General features: G+C 37.3%; 1 protein-coding gene across 1 annotated transcript in view; it reads right to left on the reverse strand.

The window, feature by feature from the left end:
* SGCZ (sarcoglycan zeta) overlaps positions 1-25,824 on the reverse strand; it is a 1,031,148-nt gene that overhangs the window by 170,758 nt on the left and 834,566 nt on the right. The window contains exon 5 of the mRNA XM_063458048.1: positions 9,185-9,286. Coding sequence (XP_063314118.1) covers positions 9,185-9,286 — 102 coding nt within the window. The remainder of the gene's footprint in view (positions 1-9,184; positions 9,287-25,824) is intronic.

Here is a 25,824-nt window from a genome sequence, read left to right on the forward strand (position 1 = left end):
AGTGTGCTGGCAATTGCTAAACTTGTCACAACCCTAATTAATGAATCCTTAGTCTCTGGATATATACCCAAATTTTGTGAGAGTAGTGCCTATCCATAAAAGTGGTGACACTACTTTGGTTTCTAACTATCGCCCAATATCATTGCTCCCAGTATTGTCTCAAAAAATCTTCGAAAAATGCGTCCATATGCAACTATGTGAGTATTACCAACAAACTAACTATCTGACCCCTGATCAATCAGGTTTTCAGCCAAATCACTCCACTACAACTGCCCTCTTAAAAGTTTGCAATGACATCCAAACTGGCATTGAACAAGGAGACCTAATCTGAGCTATTTTCTTTGATTTTGCAAATGCCTTTGACACAGTAGACCACGACAATCTAGTGCACAAACAAACAAAAAACTCAGGTATTGGTGATCGTCCGCTAACCTGGTTTCAAACATATGTATCAGCTTGATCACAATACGTTTCCACTTCTGACAGTGACTCCCTACCTCTCCAGGTCATGTGTGATGTTCCCCAAGGTTCCGTTCTCGGCTCCCTACTATTCACATTATTTATAAATAATCTACCTAAAGTCTGCAAATCTTCATATGTATGCAGACGACACAATAATTTATGCAAGCAAATTTGACCTACCACAACTTGAAGCTGTGCTCTAAGACCAGTTCACAGAGGTAGAAAAGTAGATTGCAAAAAAACAAGCTCTTCCTAAACACTGACAAAACTGTCACAGTGATCTCTGGAACAGTACCTAACACAAATTACAAAATTCCCATCTATGCATCAAAACAAAATCAAATAGCACACTGACCGCAGTCCTTCAATCATTGATTATGGGGATGTAGTATATGCACCTGCACCGCAAACCCACCTTAATAAATGTAATACATTGTATAACTCGTTCTGCCACTTTGTGCTACAATGTAATTACATGACTCACCATTGTGACATGCTAAAATGACTAAACTGGCTGTTGCTGGAATCCAGACGCAACCTTCATCTTTCCAGCCTTGTGTTTAAGAGCTTTTCTGGGAAGCTACCACCCTACTTGAGCAGAATGCTTTCCCCAGCTGTTCCCACCTCCTATAACCTCTGATCCAGTACCAGCACTTTATTAGGCTACCTCAATACAAAAAGAAAGTGGCTCGATCCTCCTTTTCCTACAGAGCACCACAATTATGGAACGACCTCCCGCACACTTTCAAATCTTTCCCCGGCCTAAAATACTTTAAGAGATCCCTCTCTAAATATCTCAAGACAGAATGTACCTGACATGGTTGATTATATATTTCTTACCTGTTTGATGTTTAATTTTGTATATATTGTACATTAATATTGTTTTTTATTGTATTTTATTGTTTTATTGTATTTTATTGTACCCCATTGTACCAATGAAATGTTTTGTGGACCCAGGACATACTTGAAAACGAAAGACATCTTAATGTATCTTTCCTAGTAAAATATTGTATAAATAAATAAATAAATAAATAAATTTTGCTGGTACAGAGGGAAAGAACATGTGCAGAAGAGTAGGTGTCCTGTACCAGAAGGACAGTAGTTTATAATTAACCTCTTGTTATAGGGAGCTTATAGAGCTTTTGTGATGTAGAGTTAACATCTTATCCCACTGCGCATCTGATAAAGACTTTACTGTTAATATTTCCCACTGCTGTTTAAACGTAGTCTTGTTAGTCAGCCCCCCCCCACCTGGAGATGTTGATATAGTACCGAAATTGCTTTGGGTAGTTCACTTTGGCAATCACAGACGTCCTCAAACCAGGTCAAGTCCGGGTGTAAGGCATTGTTATGACGAATGTCGCAGTTGAATTTTTGTGGTTGGGCGTAGTGGAAGTTTTGCATCTGTGACGGGGTGACATCACCCATGAGTTCGTCCAGCATCTTCAAGTCAGAGTTTCCTAGGACCCTCTTAAGTGGGATAAATTCTGTCCCCCTGATATAAGTCCATACCCTACGTGGCAAACCCCCGCCCAACATCGGGTTGTGTTTCAGAGGTATAAGAGGGCTCGGCCTAGAGGATAAGTGCTCTTCACCGTGGATCTTTATCAACGTCTGCAGTGTTTTGTCTGTTAGGGAAAGTTTTTGATCTTTCAGCAGTGTGGCATTATGAAAGTTTCACACCGCTGCATGTAAAGCCAATTCAGCTTTTCCAATGTAACCCACTGTCTGTGAGCCAGTGCAACATGCCAGTCTAATATCTGTTGCAGGTCCGTTGCTTGGTGGTATTTGTGGAGGTCAGGTGGGGCTAAGCCACCCCATAATCATGGTAGGCACAACAGGTCATGACACAGTCTATCATAGGATAGAATATTGCAGGGATGAGAAGAAGGCCATAGGCAATGTGACTGGGATCATTTGGTATAGGTATAGTAGTCTGGGCAGGATGTTCATTTTGATTACCGCTATGTGGCCAAGCCATGATAAATTGGCATAGTTCCAATGTTTTGAGTCTTTTTGAAGATGTTGAAGAAATGGTAAGAAATTTTGTTGGTGAAGGTCTGCTAGGTTGGTGGAAATGTATATCCCCAGGTATTTCATCTGGGATGATCATCATTTGAAGGGAAAATGTGATTGTAGTCACTGACATTAATTGTCAGGTACCGAAATGTTAAGAACTTCCCATTTAGTCAAGTTAAATTTGAAACCCGATATCATCTCGTATTGTGAGATCTCAGACATGAGACAAGGCAATGTAGTTTGGGCTTTGTAATATAAAATAATAGGTTCCACGAGTGGGGTACACCTCGCCCTCCACTAAAGGAGACATCAAAAGGCTCCTACTGGACTTACGAGCAGTCTGGACGGCAGATCTGGCGGCTGTGCAAGCCGAGATGGGAAGCATCACAAGACGAATCGAGAAGGTGGAAACCCGAGAGGAAGACAGGGATGGGCAGCTTGAAGCCACAAGCTCCCAAGTCGAAGCTCTCTCGCAACAGGTGCAGAGGCTTACACGCACTGTTGGCTCCCTGGAGACGCGACACCGCAAACGGAATATACGCATTCGCTGTGCACCAGAGACGGTGGGCACGGAGGCCTTGCTAAAATACGTAAATAAAGCGGCAGAAGCACTGGGCATAACAGGAGCAAACGGAGAACCATCACTGGTCTCAGCGTTCAGAATCCGGAAGGCCCCAACGGCGCCTGTAGATGCTCCCAGGGACATGATTGCAATCACCCGAGATGTGTCATTCAAAGGGGCGATACTAACCCAAGCCAGGAAACAACCCACTGTCCAAGTAGAAAACCACCATATTAGGATATTCAACGACTTACCATTCTCGGTTTTACTAGAGCGACGCAAGCTGCAGGTTGTTACCAGGCAACTGAGAGAAAATGGTTTAAGATACAGATGGGAAGTATCCGGAACCCTGGTGGTTACCCGCGGAGATGAAGTGCTCACCGTATCGGCGGGAGAGGACCCTACAACATTCTTGGCTGCACTGAAGCTCCCGGACACCCAACTAGGGGCCTCGGACACACAGGGGACTCCAACAGAGGGGGTAACCCCAAGGACACGCAAACAACAACCCAAACCTAAGGGAGGCCAGCAACCGCTTCACCTACAGAACCCTCCATAGGACTCCAGACAACAAACAGTGAGCCCCACAGGGGAAGACCTGAGCTATCCATAGAGCGCAATTAGTATTTTCTCCTGCTTTCATAATTGCTGTTTAGACCCAATACAGGGACCAGAACTCCCCATAACCTAGCAGCAGACAACCCAGGCTACCCACCATGCAGTACTAAAGTACCACTGAACACTTGCTTGAACTGCAACAAATAACTAGAGCCTACTCCCATTTATCTTACAACTTAGCCCCTCGGCTCTTATAATATCACTTGCCGGCACCGCAGATGGGTTAAGCACGTATTCTCCACTGTGATAATTTAGCACTATAAATTCTACATCAAGACTTACCTGTTGGTGCTGACCTGGGATGAACGTTTAGGGATCATTTAATTTGTACTTTATGGATATCATTTCTACTTTCATTGTCTATATACTATGGGCAGGCTCTGAAGAGTTCGCACTAAAATATTCACTTTTGTCATATAACATGCATCACATGCAGTATAGTACATAGAGGTTAAAGTCAATCTTCACAGCAATGTGAGTTTAAAACTGCTCACCCAGACCTGGCACGAAGCAGCCCATGCAGGCCCGCAGAGCAGGTAACTATAGATTTCACTACTAGAGATTAAATCTCCTAGACTGTTTGCTTTGCTTTGCTGTAAATAAGTTTGTTTTGCAATATCACTTCAGAGATCAATGCACTGCCAGCAGCTAGGTCTATAGCGATGTGTCTGTGATCCCCAGGTGGAAGCAGGCCAATGACCCTCATCAGATAGCCACATGTATCCATTAGTGTCCACACATAGGCCATGATTAGGTCATAGCTGCCCGTCTCTACAACATCTATTATTCTTACCTTTTACATATTTGGATGAGCTGGTAGCAATATAATTTGTTGTACATTCAGGTATGATTGCTTAAAACGTTTAAATTTTGTATTATCACAAAAACCTAAATATGTCAGTGCCAAATACCGCGTGCATACCAAATGACTAACTTTACTCATCTTTGTATAGCTATTATTTAGCCTCAGATAGTAAAATAGATCGGGAAGAAGGGGCTCATTATTATGTCAACTAACCACATGACCCCACAAGGATATATTGCCCACCCTGGCTATTGTTCAACTTGACTTAAGTTTACAATTGTGCAATTACTGCGTACACCATGTCAAAGCTATGTCTAACAAGCATGTATCTTATTTTATGTTTTAACTTTATCTGAGACGTAAAACATGTTTGTTTTCCTTCTCCTTGTTAAACTGTGCACGGTTCAGTACGGACCACTTTGGGTCCGCTTAAGCTGCCAGGAAGTTAACCCAAATAATCAAAAACCCCAAGTGGCTGATAGCCTAATACACCAAACTGCTCATCCTAAGTCCAGCTTACCAGCGGGCAAGACATACTACCTGAATTAACCCTAAGCCCTCATGAGCAGAAAGTGAGTTAAATGGTAATGTACACCTTAAGCCCGCTAGAGCCGCTAAACTGAGAAGCCAAACCGATACCCTCAAACCCAAACGGAATGCCAAAGAGCTAAAGCGCACTGCACACCCTAAGTCCGCACAAGCGGCTGGTGTAATATACAGATATGTGTTATTACTGTTTCCTCCCCGTACTTGTCACTGAATGCACCAGAGAAGCTAACATGTCCAACTAAGAGAGACTCATGTTTATTATTAATTACTGTATTGTTTGATTTGTATTACTTTAACTACTTTTTTCTTCTTGTAACGAATGTTTGTAAGCTACCATCAAAACCGGTGGGCATTTTCCCACCACAAAAATAAAGAATTAAAAAAAAAAATAATAATAATAATAGGTTGTCTCCGTAGGCAGCTATTTTGTGCAAGCATCCCTTCCATTCAAATACAGAGATGTCGCCATTCCTTTGTATGTTACGGAGTAATGGCTCTAATGTCAAGGTGAAGAGTAGAGGTGAGAGTGGACAACCCTGTCTAGTCCCATTCCGAATTTGAAAGGTGTCAGTGAGGGCTCCATTGATCCGTACGCGTACATTAGGGCAGCTGTATAAAGCTTCGAACCAATTCAGCAGTTTAATTCCAAAGCCCATAGTGTGTAACGTCTCCTTCATGAAAGACCAGTCCACCCGGTCAAAAGCTTTCTCTGTGTTGGTCGAAAGAAGTAGCAAATGTATACCCTTTTTATGCATGAGATGTTGGAGGGACAATGATCACAGAGTGCATCCAGGAAGGAATCCCGTTTGATCCAGGTGAAGTAGTGGAGGTAGGATCCTGCAAAAAAAAGGGAGATGGACCTATAGCTCCCACAAGCATCAGGGTCTCTACCAGATTTGTGAAGGACTGCTATCGTGGCTACTAGGGATTCTGGGTGAAGGTAACCCACGTCTGTCAAGTTGGTCAGTGTGTATGTATCTGTGTGTCAAGGTGTGTTTATCTATGTTTCAGAGTGTGTGTATCTGTGTTTGTATGTGCCGCTGTGTGTCAAGGTGTGTATATCTGTGTTTGTATGTGCTAGTGTGTCAGTGTGTATCTGTGTGTGTGTGTGTGTATGTATCTGACACACAGATACACACACACACTGGCACATAATGGCACACAGATACACACTGACACAAACCTTGACACAAAAATACACACACACACTCAGATACACACAGTGACATATACACACACTTGCACCCACACAGGCACATACAAACACACTGATACACACTGGTACATACACACACACACTTAGATACACACAGTGACACATACACAAACCTTGACGCACAGATACATACACTGACACATTCAGACACACATACTCTTTGACAGACACACATACACTCTCACTGACAAACACTCATTTTACTCCACCCGGCCCCCCTACCTTTAGGAGTGCTGGCATGGATTCCGTGGGGTACAGTGGGGCTGCTGAGTGGCTGGTGTGCTGAGTGTGCAGTCCCTGTGGTCCGGTGGGGCTGCTGAGTGGCTGGCATGCGGGCGGCTAGGGAGAAGTGATCTCCCAGCTCAGCTCACTCGCGCACACACAACAGTGATGCTGGAGCTGGAATATGACATCATTCCGGCTCCGGCATCACTAAGAGGCATGCGAGGGAGCTGAGCAGGGAGATCACTTCTCTCTAGCTGCCCGCACACCAGCCAAAAGTTTAAAAAATAAAATGGCTGCGGTCGGCGAGGGAGCAGTGAACAGTGATCTCCCTGCTCAGCTAACTCGTGCGCACAGCAGTGATGCTGAAGCCGGAATATGACGTCACTCTTGCTCCAGCATCACTAAGAGGTGATCACTGCTCACTGCTCCCTCGCTGCCCGCGGCCATTTTCTTTTTTTTACTTTTGGCGGAACACTACCCCTGTGTGCGTTCTCTCCTATCAGGAGAAGATATTGCATGCCAAAAGAGGTATAACAGAGTGAAACAGGCCTCAGTTAAAACCCATAAGGGGGAGGTACTAGCGACCAATAGAAGTGCAAGGGTACTTAATTGCAATATAGTCACAATATAATTTGTATAAATAATACATGATAATTTATTTTGGATTAGTTGTATTTAGCAAAAGACTTTCTTTTAAACTAGATTTTATAAATCTAGTTTAAATCTAGGACCAGAAAACACATAATTCAAAATTGGAAGACATGGTAAGGAAGAGTGTAAAGACATTCTCTGTCTAATGTTATAAGTCTTATCATAAAATGTAGGTTGCAAAACTGTTTGACATGAGGAACGTGAAGAAAGAAAGTAGTGGAAAAAAATAGAAAGTTGACAATAACAAAGCAACACTTTGGCTTGCAAGAGAAGGTGGTAATGTGGAGAATATATTTGGATTACTTTGCAAGATGGTAATTTGAACTTTGGCCTTTAAAATGTGTGAAAAATAATAGATTTGAACCAGCTGAGACATTTTCTTTAACCCCTTAAGGACCAAACTTCTGGAATAAAAGGGAATCATGGCATGTCACACATGTCATGTGTCCTTAGGGGGTAAAAGAGCACTCTAACGTTTGACACACAAACATGTATTTCTAACATATCCTTTTTTAGCGTTCCCCTGTTATCTATAAAAAAATGTGTTTTATGTACCTATAGTTCCAGCCCGTGTTGAACTCAGTAACAGCCAGTACAACTGACCTTAAGCATTGGAGTGTTGTTGCACATGACAACTTGGGGAGACAGAACATGAGGAGGGCTATTTTCTCCATCAGTTGCAAGGACATTTGTGAGCATTAGGGAATCAGGATGATCCCAGTAACAAAAGCACTTGCTCACTGTGAACAGTGGTCTGTGGACATGACAATTGCTTCTGGGCAAGCAGAAAGAGAGCAGGCCACACATTATTCTTCTCATCCCGTTAGCTCAGAGGATCCTTGGTAGGAGGCAAAGTTAATTCATGCAGGTAAGCTTTTATCATTTCAGAGGCACTACTCATCTCTCAGCTGCTTGATGATTCACTTTCTCCCACCAAAAAAAAGCCAACAATATTAATTCAATTCTTAGCTGGTCCACTCTTCTGTCTTGAGATTATACTCCAGGTACAAGTCTTTTCCTCTAAGATGCTGGCACAAGACAGCTTGGAAATCAAAATTTCCCCTGATAGACTCAAATCAGAAGAATTACAGATTGGCCCAAAATTAATTTCATTTTCTACTCCCATTTTCTATGACATTATATTTTTTTATGCAGAATTATTATTATTAGTATTATTATTATTATTCTTAATGCCAGAATGATTGAGGGCATTTTTACTTTTGTTTTCCAAGTCAGTATATGTTTGTGATGTTAACCCCCATACTAATCTAGGAGTTATATTGCAAATATAGGCCACTTTGAAAGGAAATGTGTAACTCTCTTTTGTTATCTTACTCAATACAAACTGACTGTATTTAAAAATCTAGTAGGTACCAAGATCTTTAATTGGACAAAAGCAAAATAAAAAGTATAAACTTTAATTAGAGTTTGAGGAATATTCACTAAACAGGACAGGAATTCAGTGCTCCTTATAGATTAATTGGTTTTTTTTTTGTCTAAAATAGAATTATTTAAAAAAAAAAAAGTCTAGCTCAGATCTTTTTCAGATCAGTCATTTAGGTCTAAAATTTCTCTTGAATAAAAGTTTTCAAATTAAAATACAATTAATGAAGCTATTTGCAAAGATAAGTATATTCACAGCATAAGGACACAAGTAAGTTAAACATTAGGTCTGTCTTCTTTTTATCAAGGCTCCAAACTTCTTCTAAATAAATCTCCCAGAATAATATACTGAATAGTTATCAAGTTTATCGGCCTCTATGCTGTTGGGCCCCTGGTCAATTGCTTAGCGTGCCCATGCGTTAAGACAGCTCTGAATATTGGTGAGGATTTTAATTGCACACAACTCTTGTATGATAAAAAATAAAACAAGTCACTTGCCTAGAACAATACTTGCATACATCTTACCATATTGTTTAATAGCACCATAAATAATGTCCAGTACTCTAAATTCCAAGAATAACATGTTTTTTCAAAATAAAATAAGCAATAATCTAAAATAAAAACCCAAACATAAATGTGTGTGTGTTTTAAGAAACAACCAGCAAACCTTTACTTGGTTTATTCCAGCACCTACCTTTCGAGAATTAATTTCTTTGACATATAAAGGGAGAAGAAATTCAGATACACCTTCAAGCCGCACCCCTTTCTTGGTAATTCTCATATTTCCCATACCATCCTGCAGATATAAAATAAAAAATATTTTTAGGTAAATGTTTGTGTACTGGTTTAAAATAAGTAAAAAAACATTTCGACATCCATTAACTTAACTCATCTATGCAGTTCACAATACAAGAAAGAAAGGGAGAGTCAAGCTTTATTATATATATAAATGTACATTTTTTTTTTAAACTTGACTTATGCAAATACACTAGGGATTTAGTTATAGCATATGATCACATATTGCATAAACCTAACACCATGCCAATGTACAATTTTAGCAGGTCCTATTCTAGCAACCCAATGTCTGCTTTTATGAGATAAAACCACTCACTTTGGAAATCCATCTTGTTGGGACTCTCTGTAGAGCAAGGTTAAATATTGACCTGGAATGAGCACTTGTGACAGGGATGTGTGCAAAACCAACAGAGTTGGCCTGGACTCCAAAATATATATTAAGAGGTCTGCACTCACCTAAACACATTATATATAGTGTGGTTAAGTTAGCTTTTGTATTCCTGACAAATAATTATATTTCTTCATTGATAAAGACCAGTGCAGAGGATAGTATGACTATATTTTTATATACTTTATGGAAAATATTTTATATAAATTATTTTACATAAAGTATAGAAAACTATACTCATACTATCTTCTGAACTGGTCTTTATCCATGAAGAAATTATTATTATGTTATTATTTATATAGCGCCAACAAATTCCATAGCGCTTTACAGTGGGTGGACGAACAGACATGTAGTTGTAACCAGACAAGTTGAACACACAGCAACAGGGGAGTTGAGGGCCCTGCTCAATGAGCTTACATGCCAGAGGGAGTAGGGTAAAGTGACACAAAAGATAAGGGTAGTATTAGACTAATAAGAAATGCAATTATTTATCAGGAATATAAAAGCTAACTTAGTAATACTATTAACACAATATGGTTCTGAAAACAGGATTTTATATTTTTTTATTTTACAAAAATAAAATAAAATAGTTTCAAGCAAAATTTAACAAAAAACACACAAAAAACAGTTCTAACAGGTTTAATAGAACAAAATCTTGAACCAATGTTTGAATATTTTTTTAAAATCAATTTCTTCTAAAGTATATGTAAGTAAAATACATATATTTATATGGTTTGTTTTACTTTGGAAGAACATAGAAATATGTCTTGTTTCCTGTAGGCTGTATAATTGTTGGGCAATACAAGAAAGCTAATAGTTACATATTTAAATATATACATAACAAAAAGCAGCCAGATGCCACATGTTTGGATTGCTTGGAAATTTAAAGATGGACAGCTTATATTTCGAGGAAAGAAAATACAGTTTTGTTCACAATTATGAAATACATTGCATCTGTAGATGCATAATGCAATGTGCATCATTGTGGTTATAATTTTTTTTTAGCAACATAATTCTATTCACCAATTGCAATTTATAACTGCTTTTCAGGTATCATTATCAACATATATTTATATTTTCATAGTTCATAAGGAAAGGAATGGAAAGGATTTGAAAAAAAGGAGAGGAAAGGAAATGGTTATTAAGAGGGTGCTGGAATAAACGTAGAAGGGAGACACAAATAAATGCTGCTAAAATGTTGGTTGCATGCATCTGCCTCCCAATGATCCCGTAACTTATGTGTAAAAAAAATTAATTATTGGATGAATTAGTTTTACGTTACTTAAAGTTACTAAAACACAATTGACTTGACCATACAAACCTAAAGATTGCCATTCTGAATCTGAAAACCCACTGATATATATCACTTGCTAAAGCGAGATGTCCCTGAAAGTTATGTATTGTTAATCATATAATATGTGAATGTAACACATTTTTATCAATTAACACTGGCAATCAAGATGTCTGGGAACATCATTTCCCATAATGCAGCTGGGAAAACATAGTTCAAAACCCTTTGGGCTATCAAAGTAGACTATCACTGCTTCAAGATATTAAATACCTTTTTCATAAATGCAATTTTGTAGATAACAATGAAATACATTGCACCTGTAGATACATAATGTAATAAACGTTTGTTTTTAGTTGCTTAACAACATCATTCTATTCACCAATCTCCATTTAAAATTGATTTTTAATGTATCATTATCAATACATGATTATATTTTCATAGGTCATCATAAATATCAAGCATTTTAAAAAAGAATTCAGCATGTATTATTGAATGCAGTGAGGATCAATTTTAAAGGCAATCTCCAGTTCAGAATAATGCAATTTTTTTAATCTACTGGAATTTTTGTAGTAATCAAATATTTTAGATAGTTTTATAATGTTATATCATTGATACAGAATATCATAATCATATAAAATATTAATCAGATACACTAATCATATAAATTATTTACAGTCAAGATATGCAGTAGTACCATAGTATCAAAATACTAATATTTATGCTAGCAAAACACCTATCAAAGTGTCATAAAGAGGTTATACAAATGCAATATTATATTATCTGTGTGAATAATATGTATACATGCTAAAATGTACAAATAATAGAACATGTTGTTAATAACTGCTTGGTAGATGTGTGCATGGATACTACTTTAGGGGGGATATGACCAGGTTTGTATCCCCAAGTAGACTCAAGAAAAAGTCCTAGATCCAAACCCAGTGCAAGGATTTTGGGCTACGCAGGCAAAGATGCATTTTACATCTCACCTGTGTGTCTCTTAACCCCCTCTTTGATTTCTTATACCTTTTTGTGTTTCGTATCCCCTCTTTGTATCCTGGTTTAGTGTATCTTATCCTCTATTTTCCCCTTTGTGTGTATTATACCATCATTTGTGTGCATCTTACACCTGCCTTGTGTTTCTCTTACTTTCCCCAACCCCTTTATGTGTCTCTCATGCCCCCCCATCCAATTGTGTGTGTCTGTTTCCCTTCCCCTGTGTGTCTATCATCCTCCCCAACCCATCTGAGTGTCTATTTCTGCTTCCCCAGTCCTTGTGTGTGTCTCTTTATCACCTTCCCCAGCCCCTGTGTGTGTCTCTTCCCACTAGACCATCTGTGTATTTCTTTCTAATATTCCCTAACTCCTCCCTTTCTCCACAGCACCTTTGTGTATCTCTTTCCCCCACAGCCTCTTTTGTATGTCTCTTTCCCCACAACCCCTTTTGCATTTATCTTCCCCATTCCCTTGTGTGTGTGTCTTCCCCTAGTTCCTCTGTGTGTATATTTCTCCTTCACCAGCTCCTGTGTGTGTCTTTCTCCCCTTCCCCAGACCCTATTGTATGTCTTTTCCCCTCATAATCTCTGTTTGTCTCTTTATCCCTGGATCCACCCCCTCTATGTGTCTCCTTTTCCCTTGCTTCAGACCCTCTATGTGCCTCTGTTTACCCTTCCCTAGCAAGGTTGTGTATCTCTTCCCTCAGCTCCTCTGTTTATCTATTTCTTCCCTCACAGACAATTTTGTTTTTCCCTTCTCCCCCAGTAAATTAGTTTATGTCTCTTTGTCCCTTCAAAGCAACTTTTGTTTGTCACCCTCCCTCTCTTTGTGGTCTTTTCCCTCCACCTGTGCCAGCTGACCTCTCTCCTTGTAGTTGAGCTGACCACGGTTGTCACACCAAGGGTGCATAACTTATTGTTGCACTATGGAATATTGCTATTTAATGTGTTTAATTTAATGCATACATGAATTGACTACTTAGCAGAGGGGGTATAGGCAATTTGATTATAGAGAATTGATGTCAGAAGGGGTTAATTTAAAGTATATAGTAATGTAAGAGATGTCAGAAGGTTTACAAATCCTCTGAAATTGTGACTCTAGAGCTCCTCTGTAAGCTGTAAAATATTATTCACCCACTGGAAGCTGGATCCTAGTCTTGGGTCCAGGGTGGGGGAAGGACGGCGAGACCCCAACCAAGCTGCGGCGGTTCATGGGGTCTACAGTGCGTATGGTGACCAATAAATAAATATTTCCAATTGAATCTGAGCCCTACCTTAAATTTTATGTGACTTTTTGTTTCTCAAGTTAAAGTTTTAATGATTTCTCCAATTAGCATGTTGCTCGATTCCCATATTATGGTCAGTAATACTGACCTTTGCTATTTTCTTTTATGTCGTTTTCTTTTTTTACACACTGTGATGTTTTAAAATTGCGACACAAGGACATTACTTGATTATGCTTTGAACAACAAAAAAGGTAAAAGTAAAAACAATTCTTGAAAAGGTTTTAATGAGTCTCTAATTAGCATTTTATGCATTTACCATAAAAGTGGAGTGGTGAAAGTTCTCATTATGTGATTTTTATTATTTATGTAGCACTTTCATACTATGCTGCAAATTTAGAGGATTGATAAACCTTTTTATTGTCAATTTGAGGTTGATTTATCATTAATATCATAGCAAGTTCCCTGAATAAGGTCATCCCACAAATTAAGTCTGTTCCTTTCCATGTTGGTGAGGTTTACATATTCTTGATCTAAGATGAGTTAATCAATTCTTTTGTATTTTCACCTAGGCTTTACTCATAGTGGCCTTTACACTTTTACAGAATAAATAAATAAATAACCGTAAAGAAACAACGTAATATTTAATCAGCAATAAATAAATAAATATATATATATATATATATATATATATATATACATACATATATACATGTATATATTGTATATATACAATATATACAATATATACAATACCAATGGGTCCTGCACTCCAGCTATCCTTAAGTGATATTGCCCGGTGCTAAACTGCACAATAGATAAGTAGGTAGAAAAGCCAGCACTCAGGGTCTTGTAGAAAAAACTTCTCAGGTTTATTCCAAAATAGTCAACGTTTCAGTTCATAATGAACTTTCTTCAGGAGATTTTATGTCCTGAAGAAAGTTCATTACGAACTGAAACGTTGACTATTTTGGAATAAACCTGAGAAGTTTTTTCTACAAGACCCTGAGTGTTGGCTTTTTCTACCTACATATATATATATATATATATATATATATATATATATATATATATATATATATATATATATATATATATATATATATATATCGTGTGTGTGTGTTCTTAAATAGAAAATTAACTATGATACAAATTAATTACGAAAGAGTAATACATGTCTCGTTGATGGTCATATAGATAAATCATTAAATTTGCTATTGCCTTGTTATTTACGTGCATGTGTGTGCATTACCTGACTTATTGGTTTAGAATTTACTGAATAAAGAGGATTCCCAGTGCACCCTAGGATTTGTGGCCATTTTTCTACTTTACTTCTTCTTAATGTGCCATTTAGTCTGTAACTGTGATTTAAACAGTACCGTCTAATATTTATAGGTTCTTCTTCTCGATTTCCTGGTAGTACAGAGTGCTATAAAAGCTTATCTGAAAAAAACATAAGTCTTTTGTCTGCTGAGCTCACTTGATTTCAACAGCAATGTTTTATTGCTTTACAGTCTTTTGTGCATGTCACCTAAACATTTTCAAATTGGTCCCATACCTGAATGATTTGATATGGAAAAACACTCTCAACACATTAACAACTCAATGTAATTTTTGGTTTTCAATTGTGTCTGCATGTACCTTCAGGGAATTAATTTGCTTTTATTCATGCACTTAATTTATGGGTTGCAGGATAAAACTTACCAGGAAAGGTTAAAGGATCTTAACATGTATAGCTTGGAGGAAAGACGAGACAGGGGGGATATGATAGAAACATTTAAATACATAAAGGGAATCAACACAGTAAAGGAGGAGACTATATTTAAAAGAAGAAAAACTACCACAACAAGAGGACATAGTCTTAAATTAGAGGGACAAAGGTTTAAAAATAATATCAGGAAGTATTACTTTACTGAGATGCATGGAATAGCCTTCTAGCTGAAGTGGTAGAGGTTAACACAGTAAAGGAGTTTAAGCATGCATGGGATAGGCATAAGGCTATCCTAACTATAAGATAAGGCCAGGGACTAATGAAAGTATTTAGAAAATTGGGCAGACTAGATGGGCCGAATGGTTCTTATCTGCCGTCACATTCTATGTTTCTATGTTTCTAATTTAGATTAAAAAAAAAGTAGAAATCCATTGAACTTGAAATTATAATCATTGCAGTTATTAAGAAACTGAAATAATTACCTTGCAGGGTTATTTCCACCTCTAGTGACTATCAGACAGCCACTAGAGGCGCTTCAGGGTCCTCACTCTTTGTATGAGAACAGCCAGGGTTAGCTAAAACCGCATAGGAAAGCATTGATTCAATGCTTTTTTATGGGTTAATCCTAATGTGATTGCCACACATGAGCAATAGGTCACCCCTCCCTGGCTGATTTCAGCAGTAGAGCAGAGGTGGAGCCTCACCCAGCATATAGGGACAACAGTGCTGGAATCAGGTAAGTTACAAATGGATTTTTAAGGGTTTATCAACTGCGGTGAGGGCTTCAAAGGGAGGGGGGGCATAGAGTCCAATAGTGCTAGAAATAAAACGTTCTATTCCTAGCACTATAGTTTTCCTTTAACTGTACACTGAAGAAAGCACCAGGAGGATTGAATTACCAATAAAGTAGTTTTATCTTATTAAAAGGGGTTATGGGACTGTTGATGTACCCTATTTTACATAGTTGAGGCTCTGCTATTGGCTTATTCGATCATATTCATTTGCATTAGTAACCAGTGTCATGTTTTATTTCTGTGCCAAATTTCTATCAGAAGCCTAATGCAAGCTGCATTCTCCTAATTAGCAGGGTATCTCCTTTCCCTTAATATAGAGCTTTATCACTTTCAATTTGAATATTAGCTACCCGACTGTTACAATTTTTTTGGCATGGAAAAATCCATACTATAGTGTTATGATTGTTATCTGAACAGATTACAATTACAGTTCCATACTAGAGTATCATTATTGTTATATGAGTAGATTACAATTACAATTCTACAAACAATGACCACTGATCCAAAATATGTACTATTTCACAAATCTCTTTTGTGTATTTTAGATCATGGGTGACAGACAAGACTTGTACATTTGGTTTCAAACTAATTGAATTTGTATAATATTTAGCCATTCAGTGGATCACCACCATATTAATAAATCACAAAGCACACGACACAGACATTAGAAGAACAGCTCTTATGATTTGTGATGGAACATTCCATCACTGGTGCAAAAAAAATGACAACGGAGTGTTAGGGGAGCAAAGGAGAAAGGAAAGAGAAAACGGGATCCCGGGATAATGGAAATCCTAACATGTGCAACTGATTGGTCAAAAGTAAATACATGCTGAAAATGTTGAAAATTATTTGGATGTGGACTGAATTTGAACAGTAACGTTTAATTATATTTGGTTGGAATTTTTTCAATTGCATTTTGACTGGAATTTTCTTTATTGTACTGATATATATGCATATATTATGCACGCATTTTCCACTACAGTGATAGGCTCACTATTTGTTGCCATTTCATTTGCCTGAAGCATTTTCATTGAATCATTTGCATGGCCAAAATTTGACAACATCTGAAAAAATATGTTTTCATCCTAATTGATTCATCTGTACCAAATTGTTCCTTCATGCACACGTCTAAGTCAGAGACATTGCCAGGGGAGGTGCCAGACCGGCATAAATGTGCAAGGTTAAAGAGATCAACAGAAGGGGAAAAGAAAGAAAGAGATGAGCTGGGTAAGACAGGCAAGGTAATTCACTAAAGTGAGAACCCCAAGTGAATTCAAAAGGAATTTAAAACTCAGGGTAAATTAGCTCATCTGGAAATAAAATTAAAAGTCAGCTGTGCTTCCAACTTGACTATTTGTGTCTTAAAATTGAAATACACTTTGATTTCACTTGGAATTCTGACTTAATATACTATATATAGAGAGAGAAGGAAAGGCGTATTAAGGGGCAAAGGGGATAATTAGTCAAATAAATAAAAAGGAGATAGAAAGTTAAAGCAGCACTGTCATTCTTTTTCCTATTTTTCTCATCCTATTGTTTCCTCTTCTCTTCCTCTCTCGGAAACTTTTCTTCTTTTTTTATATTTGATCTTGTTTTCTTTAAAACATAAGACAAAGTATTTACTACTGTGTTTTATGTATTTTTCCTACGTTTGTCTTTCTCTGACCCAAGGAGGAGCTTAAGTCAGATCCATTTCCTGTGTCAGAGAAAGTACTCACCCTTCTCCTTGACACAGTAAATGGAGCTGACTTAGCTCCTCCTTTGGTCAAAGCGAAGCGTAGGAAAAATTCACAAGCTTTAATGAAAACTAGATCAGAAATCAAGAAAAGTAGAACAGATTCTGAGAGAGGACCAGAAGAGGAAACAATAGAAGACAGGTAAGTTTGGCGTGACAGTGCCGCTATAAGGAGAAAAATAAGTTGACAGGAGAGAGGAAGAAATGGAAAGATTAAATCAATATGCCCTTACTTGACACTTTAGTTTTGTTCCTTTAATTCTTATTTTATTTTCTTGCACAAGATTGATACAGCCATTTCTTTGTCTTGTATTTACCATAATACATTCGTGCTTCAAACAGTTGTTTTCTTGTCAAATTAAAACAAAGTTTGCTTCACTAAAAAAACAATCCAGGGAAATGAATTTGATATTTTCAGCTTAAAAGTAGAATTAGCATTTAAAACAATATTAATTGATTTACTTTCTTAAACCAAAGTAACTCTCTTACATCACAGAAAACATGACACTTTGTGGAACAAAACATTTAAATAACATTTTGCATTGTTTGAAGACATTGCTGTAGCATGAAATATTATAACATCATTTTGATATGAAAATTACATTACATTTAAAGTATTTTCAAGGTTGTAAAACAGAATATATTATAGAGCTATAAATGCATATTTATTTATTGACAATTTACTACAGTATATTTATGGTATCAAAGTCATCTAATTTTGTGCATTTGAAAAACAAACTGTTTGAAATGTAAGAATTGTTCAGATGTTGTTATTATGTTGATATATGAATGCATTATCTTCTATTTGTTTTCATGGTTGATCATCTAGATTCTTCAATTGGTTTTATCCAAATAAAAAGATCCTTAGCAACGTGGCGAGGTGAGTATTGATATAGAATGAAGGCTGTCAAAAACTGTGAACAATGCTCGGCCACAGGGCAAGATAAATAGTTGCCATAAGCTGAAAGTATTAACAACAGCTGTAACCCACTGGCTTCTACTAATTATAGAATGGGTTCGAAAGCTGTTGCCATTTTTTAAACTATTGTTTATTTACATAACATATTAAATTTACTTAAAGAATAATTTTATATTTTATAGCATATGTGTGGCCATTTCTTTAATTTGATTGCTCTTTGAGTATTTAGTAAGTTTGCCAAGGAATAAATATCACAGTAAGGTTGATATTCACAGTAATATCACAGTAAGGTCACACTGATGCACAGAGACACGCATATTGACAAATCCAGACAGTCACAATGTGTATTAGGCTGTGTGTATTTCTGAGTTTGTCTGGTATTGTCTGTATGAGTCTGTGAATGTGTGTCTGACAGTAAGTATCCTTGTATGTATATGTATGTATCTGTGAATATGTGTCTGGGATGTGTCTGGGATTGTATGAGTGTGGAGTAGCTGCTTGCAGTGTGTTGTATGTATGGAGGTGCTGCGTGTGGCCTTTGTGTATTGTGTTTATGGAAAAAACTATGTTTTATGACTGTATGTGTGTATGATGACTGTCTTCAGGGGGTGACTGTGACAGGGTGTGTGGGTGAGTTTGAGGGTGATATCAATGTTTGAGGTGGTGACAATGTGTGGTGAGGGTGACAGTGTGATTGAGGGTTAACATAGAAACATATAATGTGACGGCAGATAAGAGCCATTCGGCCCATCTAGTCTGCCAAATTTTTAACATACTTTTATTAGTCCCTGGCCTTATGTTATAGTTATGATAGCCTTATGCATATCCCACGCATGCTTAAACTCCTTTACTGTGTTAACCTGTACCACTTCAGCTGGAAGGCTAGTCCATGCATCCACTACCCTCTCAGTAAAGTAATACTTCTGAATATTATTTTTAAACCTTTGCCCCTCTAATTTAAGACTCTGTCCTCTAGTTGTGGTATTTTTTTCTTCTTTTAAATATAGTATCCTCCTTTACTGTGTTGATTCCCTTTATGTATTTAAATGTTTCTATCATATCCCCCATGCTCGTCTTTTCTCCAAGCTATACATGTTAAGATCATTTAACCTTTCCTTGTAGGTTTTGTCCTGCAATCCATGAACCAGTTTAGTAGCCCATCTCTAAACTATCAATATCCTTTGGAGATACGGTGTCCAGTACTGCGTACAATACTCCAAGTGAGGTCTCACCAGTGTTCTTGTACAATGGCATGAGCACTTCCCTCTTTCTACTGCTAATACCTCTCCCTATACAACCAAGCATTCTGCTAGCATTTCCTGAACTTTTTTCTTTTTGATGTCATGATATCCAGTATATCAAAATGATGGATAGTTGCATAAAAAATAGAACCATTGAAGCAATGTTTATATAAAATATATTAAGAATGTATTCATAGCTTTACTTTTAAACCCTCTTAATGTATAATAACACATTGATTCAGTTTATGGTAATCTGCATAATAAGGAATCCATGCGAACATTTATGACTGATGCCTGAAAAGCACAGAAGAATGTAATATAAAATATTTAGAGTGTTCTATAAATTGTTACCGGTAGCTTATCACATTGCTCTTGGCAACAACCTTTTTTTTTTCATATATAGATTTAGAATTGGACTACAGTGTATCCCACTCACTGCCCTGAAATAGCAATATTTAAGCATTGTCTTTCTAGCTCACATCAATTTGATTATACATAAAATAGTGCTGGTTTAAAAAAAAAAAAAAAAAAAAAAAAAAAAAGGTACACGCTTACTTAGAGTCAACTGAAAGAAAAATAGCTCAGCTTTGTTTGCTGAATCATAATAATTTCCTCTCCTAAAAATTCCAAATATTCTAAACTCAGTTTCTTCATTATCACTTCTAAACCCATATTTCAGAAACCAAACATTCAAAGAATATGACAGTTTAGCACACATGAATGCTATATTTTCTCCAATTAGTAAAAGTTAACTTTTAGCCAAACTTATATCAGGAAAAAAATGTATACTAACGAAGACTCCCACCTGCCTCAGTAATTAGAAAACTGAATGGGATATTTTACAATATGTTCGTGATACTTTACTGTGTTTGTAAAATTCCTATATTTGTCTGGTCTGAAGTTATAGTTTCCATGGTGATATTCATGATAGAAACAGTTCTGAGATTCTTCTTTAGACCCAAAACAACTACAGAAAATAGGAGTTAATTCCTAAGACAACTATTTGATCCATGTATTTAATTAAACTATTTGGAAAGTGCACCATATTTGGTACAATTCAATTATGATATAAAATCATAGGGTAACAATTCATTAGTTGCAATTTACACAAACACTTGTATAAAATAATGTTAGTTTATTTTCAAACCCTTAAAAATGGAGGCAAATGTACAAGTTCTGATTAGTGATGTACCGAACTGTTCGCCGGCGAATAGTTCCCGGCGAACATAGCGTGTTCGCGTTCGCCACAGCGGGTGAACACATGCGCGGTTCGATCCGCCCCCTATTCATCATCATTGACTAAACTTTGACCCTGTGCCTCAGAGTCAGCAGACACATTCCAGCCAATCAGCAGCAGACCTTCCCTTCCAGACCCTCCCACCTCCTGTACAGCATCCATTTTAGATTCATTCTGAAGCTGCATTCTTAGATAGAGGAGGGAAAGTGTAGCTGCTGCTCATTTGATAGGGAAATGTATAGCTAGGCTAGTGTATTCAGTGTCCACTACAGTCCTGAAGGACTCATCTGATCTCTCATATCTGGTGGCACAATAGCGTGCATTTAAAAACCCCAAAACTTTTTTTTCACTGTAATAGATTGAATAGCAGTTAGTTGTCTGCAAGCGTCTGTGTGTCAGGCTCACAGTGGATACTGTGCCCACTTGCCCAGTGCCACCACTCATTTCTGGTGTCACAATAGCTTGCATTTAAAAACAAAATTTATTTTTCACTGTAATAGATTAATTAGCAGTTAGTTGTCTGCAAGCGTCTGTGTGTCAGGCCAACAGCGTGTACTCTGCCAGTGCACAGTGCCACTCATATCTGGTGGCACAATAGCGTGCATTTAAAAAACCCAAAACTTTTTTTTCACTGTAATAGATTGAATAGCAGTTAGTTGTCTGCAAGCGTCTGTGTGTCAGGACAACAGCGTGTACTCTGCCAGTGCACAGTGCCACTCATATCTGGTGGCACAATAGCGTGCATTTAAAAACCCAAAAACTTTGTTTTCACTGTAATAGATTAATTAGCAGTTAGTTAAAACATAAAGTGCGCTGTGTCTTTAAATAGCTATGCCTTCACAAAATTGTGCAAAATGCAACACTCACAAAAGTGCTTAAGTGCAAAATGTGCAAAACAATAAATGTTGTGACTTGTGTATAGATTCTTATTATACAACAAATTGTGATTAAAAAAGTGTTAATTTTATGAAATAATGTAGTTTTACAAACCCAAATTGATAGAAGTAAATGATGCTCTACATATAAAAAGGAGACAAAACATATAATAGTATAATACTGTAAACACACATGAGAATATTTAAAAATGTGGTATAACACTCACAAACACAGAGCAGGTAAAGAGACTGCTCAGGCTGTCATCGCTTGTACACTGTGAACAGTGTCTCCAGGGAGTAGACCTCTGGAATCCAATAGGTTAAAAACGACGGGGAGGTCGTCTCAGTAAAAAATAAATGTTATTGCATAAAAATAATCTGCAGCCTTCAATATACAACTTCTCTAGACTGGATTATACTCGCTTTAACTCCACTCCGAACGGGCAAACAGACATCCAGATACCGGTTCTCTGGATGTTGTGAGTAGTGTCCCTCGGTCTTTCAAGCGTCCAGTGCTCCTTGCGTGCTGCGTGCTGCGTGCTAGCGTGATGACGCGTTTCGCCGTAAAGGCTTCCTCAGATCACGTGTTCCTGCGCCGACCATCCCATTATAACAGCCTCCAAAAGTGGGCGTACTTCAGTCATTAACCCCTTAAGGACCAAGCTTCTGGAATAAAAGGGAATCATGACATGTCACGCATGTCATGTGTCCTTAAGGGGTTAAGAAAAAAGTCATTAAGAAAAAAGTCCGATATGTCCATCTGGCTGAATTCAGCCTGCTAATCAGAAAACTTTTAAGTCTTAAAGAGACATACTCAAAATTACAAGTGGTATTATAAAAACATAAAAAAATACATATAATCAAATACATTATTAGGAAATACGTTTTAAGTAAGAATACTTTCAAATGATATTACCTTACATGTGCATAATTAATTTAAAAACGTCTGGCAATAGTAAGGGGGAATAAGGGGGAACAAAAATTGTTAAAGGGACCATATCACATAAAATTAAAAAGGTCAAACTCAATATTAAGACCGGAGGGTTGCAAGGTATTCAATCTATAAACCCATCTCATCTCAACTTTTCCTATTTGTTGTATAAAATTACCTCCCCTCCATGACTTCTTAACATTCTGGATGCCTAAAAACACAAGGCCTTTTGGGTCCATATTATGGTACTTCTTAAAGTGAGCTGACACACTGTGCAACTCATACCCTCTCCTTATATTATAAACATGTTCTGCTATTCTTTTGTGCAGAGGCCTAATCGTTCTACCGACATATTGCAGTCCGCAGGGACATACTAGTAAATATATCACATTTCTTGTAAAGCAAGTGATAAACTCATTAATCTGATGTTCCACATTATTATACTTATTCTTAAATGTACTAATCCCTTTCAAGGTGCTATTAATACTACATCTACAGCCAATACATTTATTACAAGAGTAGAAACCATTTTTACTTGTTAAAAAATTATTGATCAACCTATTACCACTGTCCTCTTTTGGATAGATATTAGTTAGAATTCTTTTAAAACTAGGAGCTCCCCTAAATGTTATAAAAGGTCTATCTGGTAATAAAACATTAAGTTCCCTATCTTTTCTAAGTAAGTGCCAATGCTTGGATACCTATCTTTTAAGTTCCCTTAAAGTATTCTTACTTAAAATGTATTTCCTAATAAAGTATTTGATTATATGTATTTTTTATGTTTTTATAATACCACTTGTAATTTTGAGTATGTCTCTTTAAGACTTAAAAGTTTTCTGATTAGCAGGCTGAATTCAGCCAGATGGACATATCGGACTTTTTTCTTAATGACTTTTTTCTTAATGACTGAAGTACGCCCACTTTTGGAGGCTGTTATAATGGGATGGTCGGCGCAGGAACACGTGATCTGAGGAAGCCTTTATGGCGAAACGCGTCATGACGCTAGCACGCAGCACGCAGCACGCAAGGAGGACTGGACGCTTGAAAGACCGAGGGACACTACTCACAACATCCAGAGAACCGGTATCTGGATGTCTGTTTGCCCGTTCGGAGTGGAGTTAAAGCGAGTTTAATCCAGTCTAGAGAAGTTGTATATTGAAGGCTGCAGATTATTTTTATGCAATAAAATTTATTTTTTACTGAGACGACCTCCCCGTCGTTTTTAACCTATTGGATTCCAGAGGTCTACTCCCTGGAGACACTGTTCACAGTGTACAAGCGATTACAGCCTGAGCAGTCTCTTTACCTGCTCTGTGTTTGCGAGTGTTATACCACATTTTTAAATATTCTCATGTGTGTTTACAGTATTATACTATTATATGTTTTGTCTCCTTTTTATATGTAGAGCATCATTTACTTCTATCAATTTGGGTTTGTAAAACTACATTATTTCATAAAATTAACACTTTTTTAATCACAATTTGTTGTATAATAAGAATCTATACACAAGTCACAACATTTATTGTTTTGCACATTTTGCACTTAAGCACTTTTGTGAGTGTTGCATTTTGCACAATTTTGTGAAGGCATAGCTATTTAAAGACACAGCGCACTTTATGTTTTAACTATTTGTATTCTAGTGTTTTTGAGCTTTTACACTTATAAGGTGCTGCTATTATTTGTTTTAATATCTTTTAGTCACTTAGAAATTACTGCGCCATCTTTTAGCTTGGTTTCTTTGTATATTGTATTGTAATTAGCAGTTAGTTGTCTGCAAGCGTCTGTGTGTCAGGCCAACAGCATGTACTCTGTGAGTGCACAGTGCCACTCATATCTGGTGGCACAATAGCGTGCATTTAAAAACCCCAAAACTTTTTTTTTCACTATCATAGATTTAATAGCAGTTAGTTGTCTGCAAGCGTCTGTGTGTCAGGCTCACAGTGGATACTGTGCCCACTTGCCCAGTGCCACCATTAATATCTGGTGTCACAATAGCATGCATTTAAAAATAAAAAACTTTTTTCACTGTTATAGATTGAATAGCAGTTAGTTGTCTGCAAGCGTCTGTGTGTCAGGCCAATAGCGTGTACTCTGCCAGTGCACAGTGCCACTCATATCTGGTGGCACAATAGCGTGTATTTAAAAACACAAAACCTTTTTTTTCACTGTAATAGATTGAATAGCAGTTAGTTGTCTGCAAGCGTCTGTGTGTCAGGCCAACAGAGTGTACTCTGCCAACCTCTGCCAGTGCACATTGCCACTCATATCTGGTGTCACAATAGCATGCATTTAAAAATAAAAAACTTTTTTCACTGTTATAGATTGAATAGCAGTTAGTTGTCTGCAAGCGTCTGTGTGTCAGGCCAATAGCGTGTACTCTGCCAGTGCACAGTGCCACTCAGCGTGTACTCTGCCAACCTCTGCCAGTGCACATTGCCACTCATATCTGGTGGCACAATAGCGTGCATTTAAAAACACAAAACCTTTTTTTTCACTGTAATAGATTGAATAGCAATTAGTTGTCTGCAAGAGTCTGTGTGTCAGGCCAACAGTGTGTACTCTGCGAGTGCACAGTGCCACTCATGTCTGGTGGCACAATAGCGTGCATTTAATAACCCAAAAACTTATTTTTCACTGTCATAGATTGAATAGCAGTTAGTTGTCTGCAAGCGTCTGTGTGTCAGGCTCACAGTGGATACTGTGCCCACAGTTTTTAGAGTGTTCTATAAATTGTTACCGGTAGCTTATCACATTGCTCTTGGCAACAACCTTTTTTTTTTCATATATAGATTTAGAATTGGACTACAGTGTATCCCACTCACTGCCCTGAAATAGCAATATTTAAGCATTGTCTTTCTAGCTCACATCAATTTGATTATACATAAAATAGTGCTGGTTTAAAAAAAAAAAAAAAAAAAAAAAAAAGGTACACGCTTACTTAGAGTCAACTGAAAGAAAAATAGCTCAGCTTTGTTTGCTGAATCATAATAATTTCCTCTCCTAAAAATTCCAAATATTCTAAACTCAGTTTCTTCATTATCACTTCTAAACCCATATTTCAGAAACCAAACATTCAAAGAATATGACAGTTTAGCACACATGAATGCTATATTTTCTCCAATTAGTAAAAGTTAACTTTTAGCCAAACTTATATCAGGAAAAAAATGTATACTAACGAAGACTCCCACCTGCCTCAGTAATT

This window comes from Pelobates fuscus, chromosome 6, assembly GCF_036172605.1.
Source record: "Pelobates fuscus isolate aPelFus1 chromosome 6, aPelFus1.pri, whole genome shotgun sequence".
Taxonomy (NCBI): domain Eukaryota; kingdom Metazoa; phylum Chordata; class Amphibia; order Anura; family Pelobatidae; genus Pelobates; species Pelobates fuscus.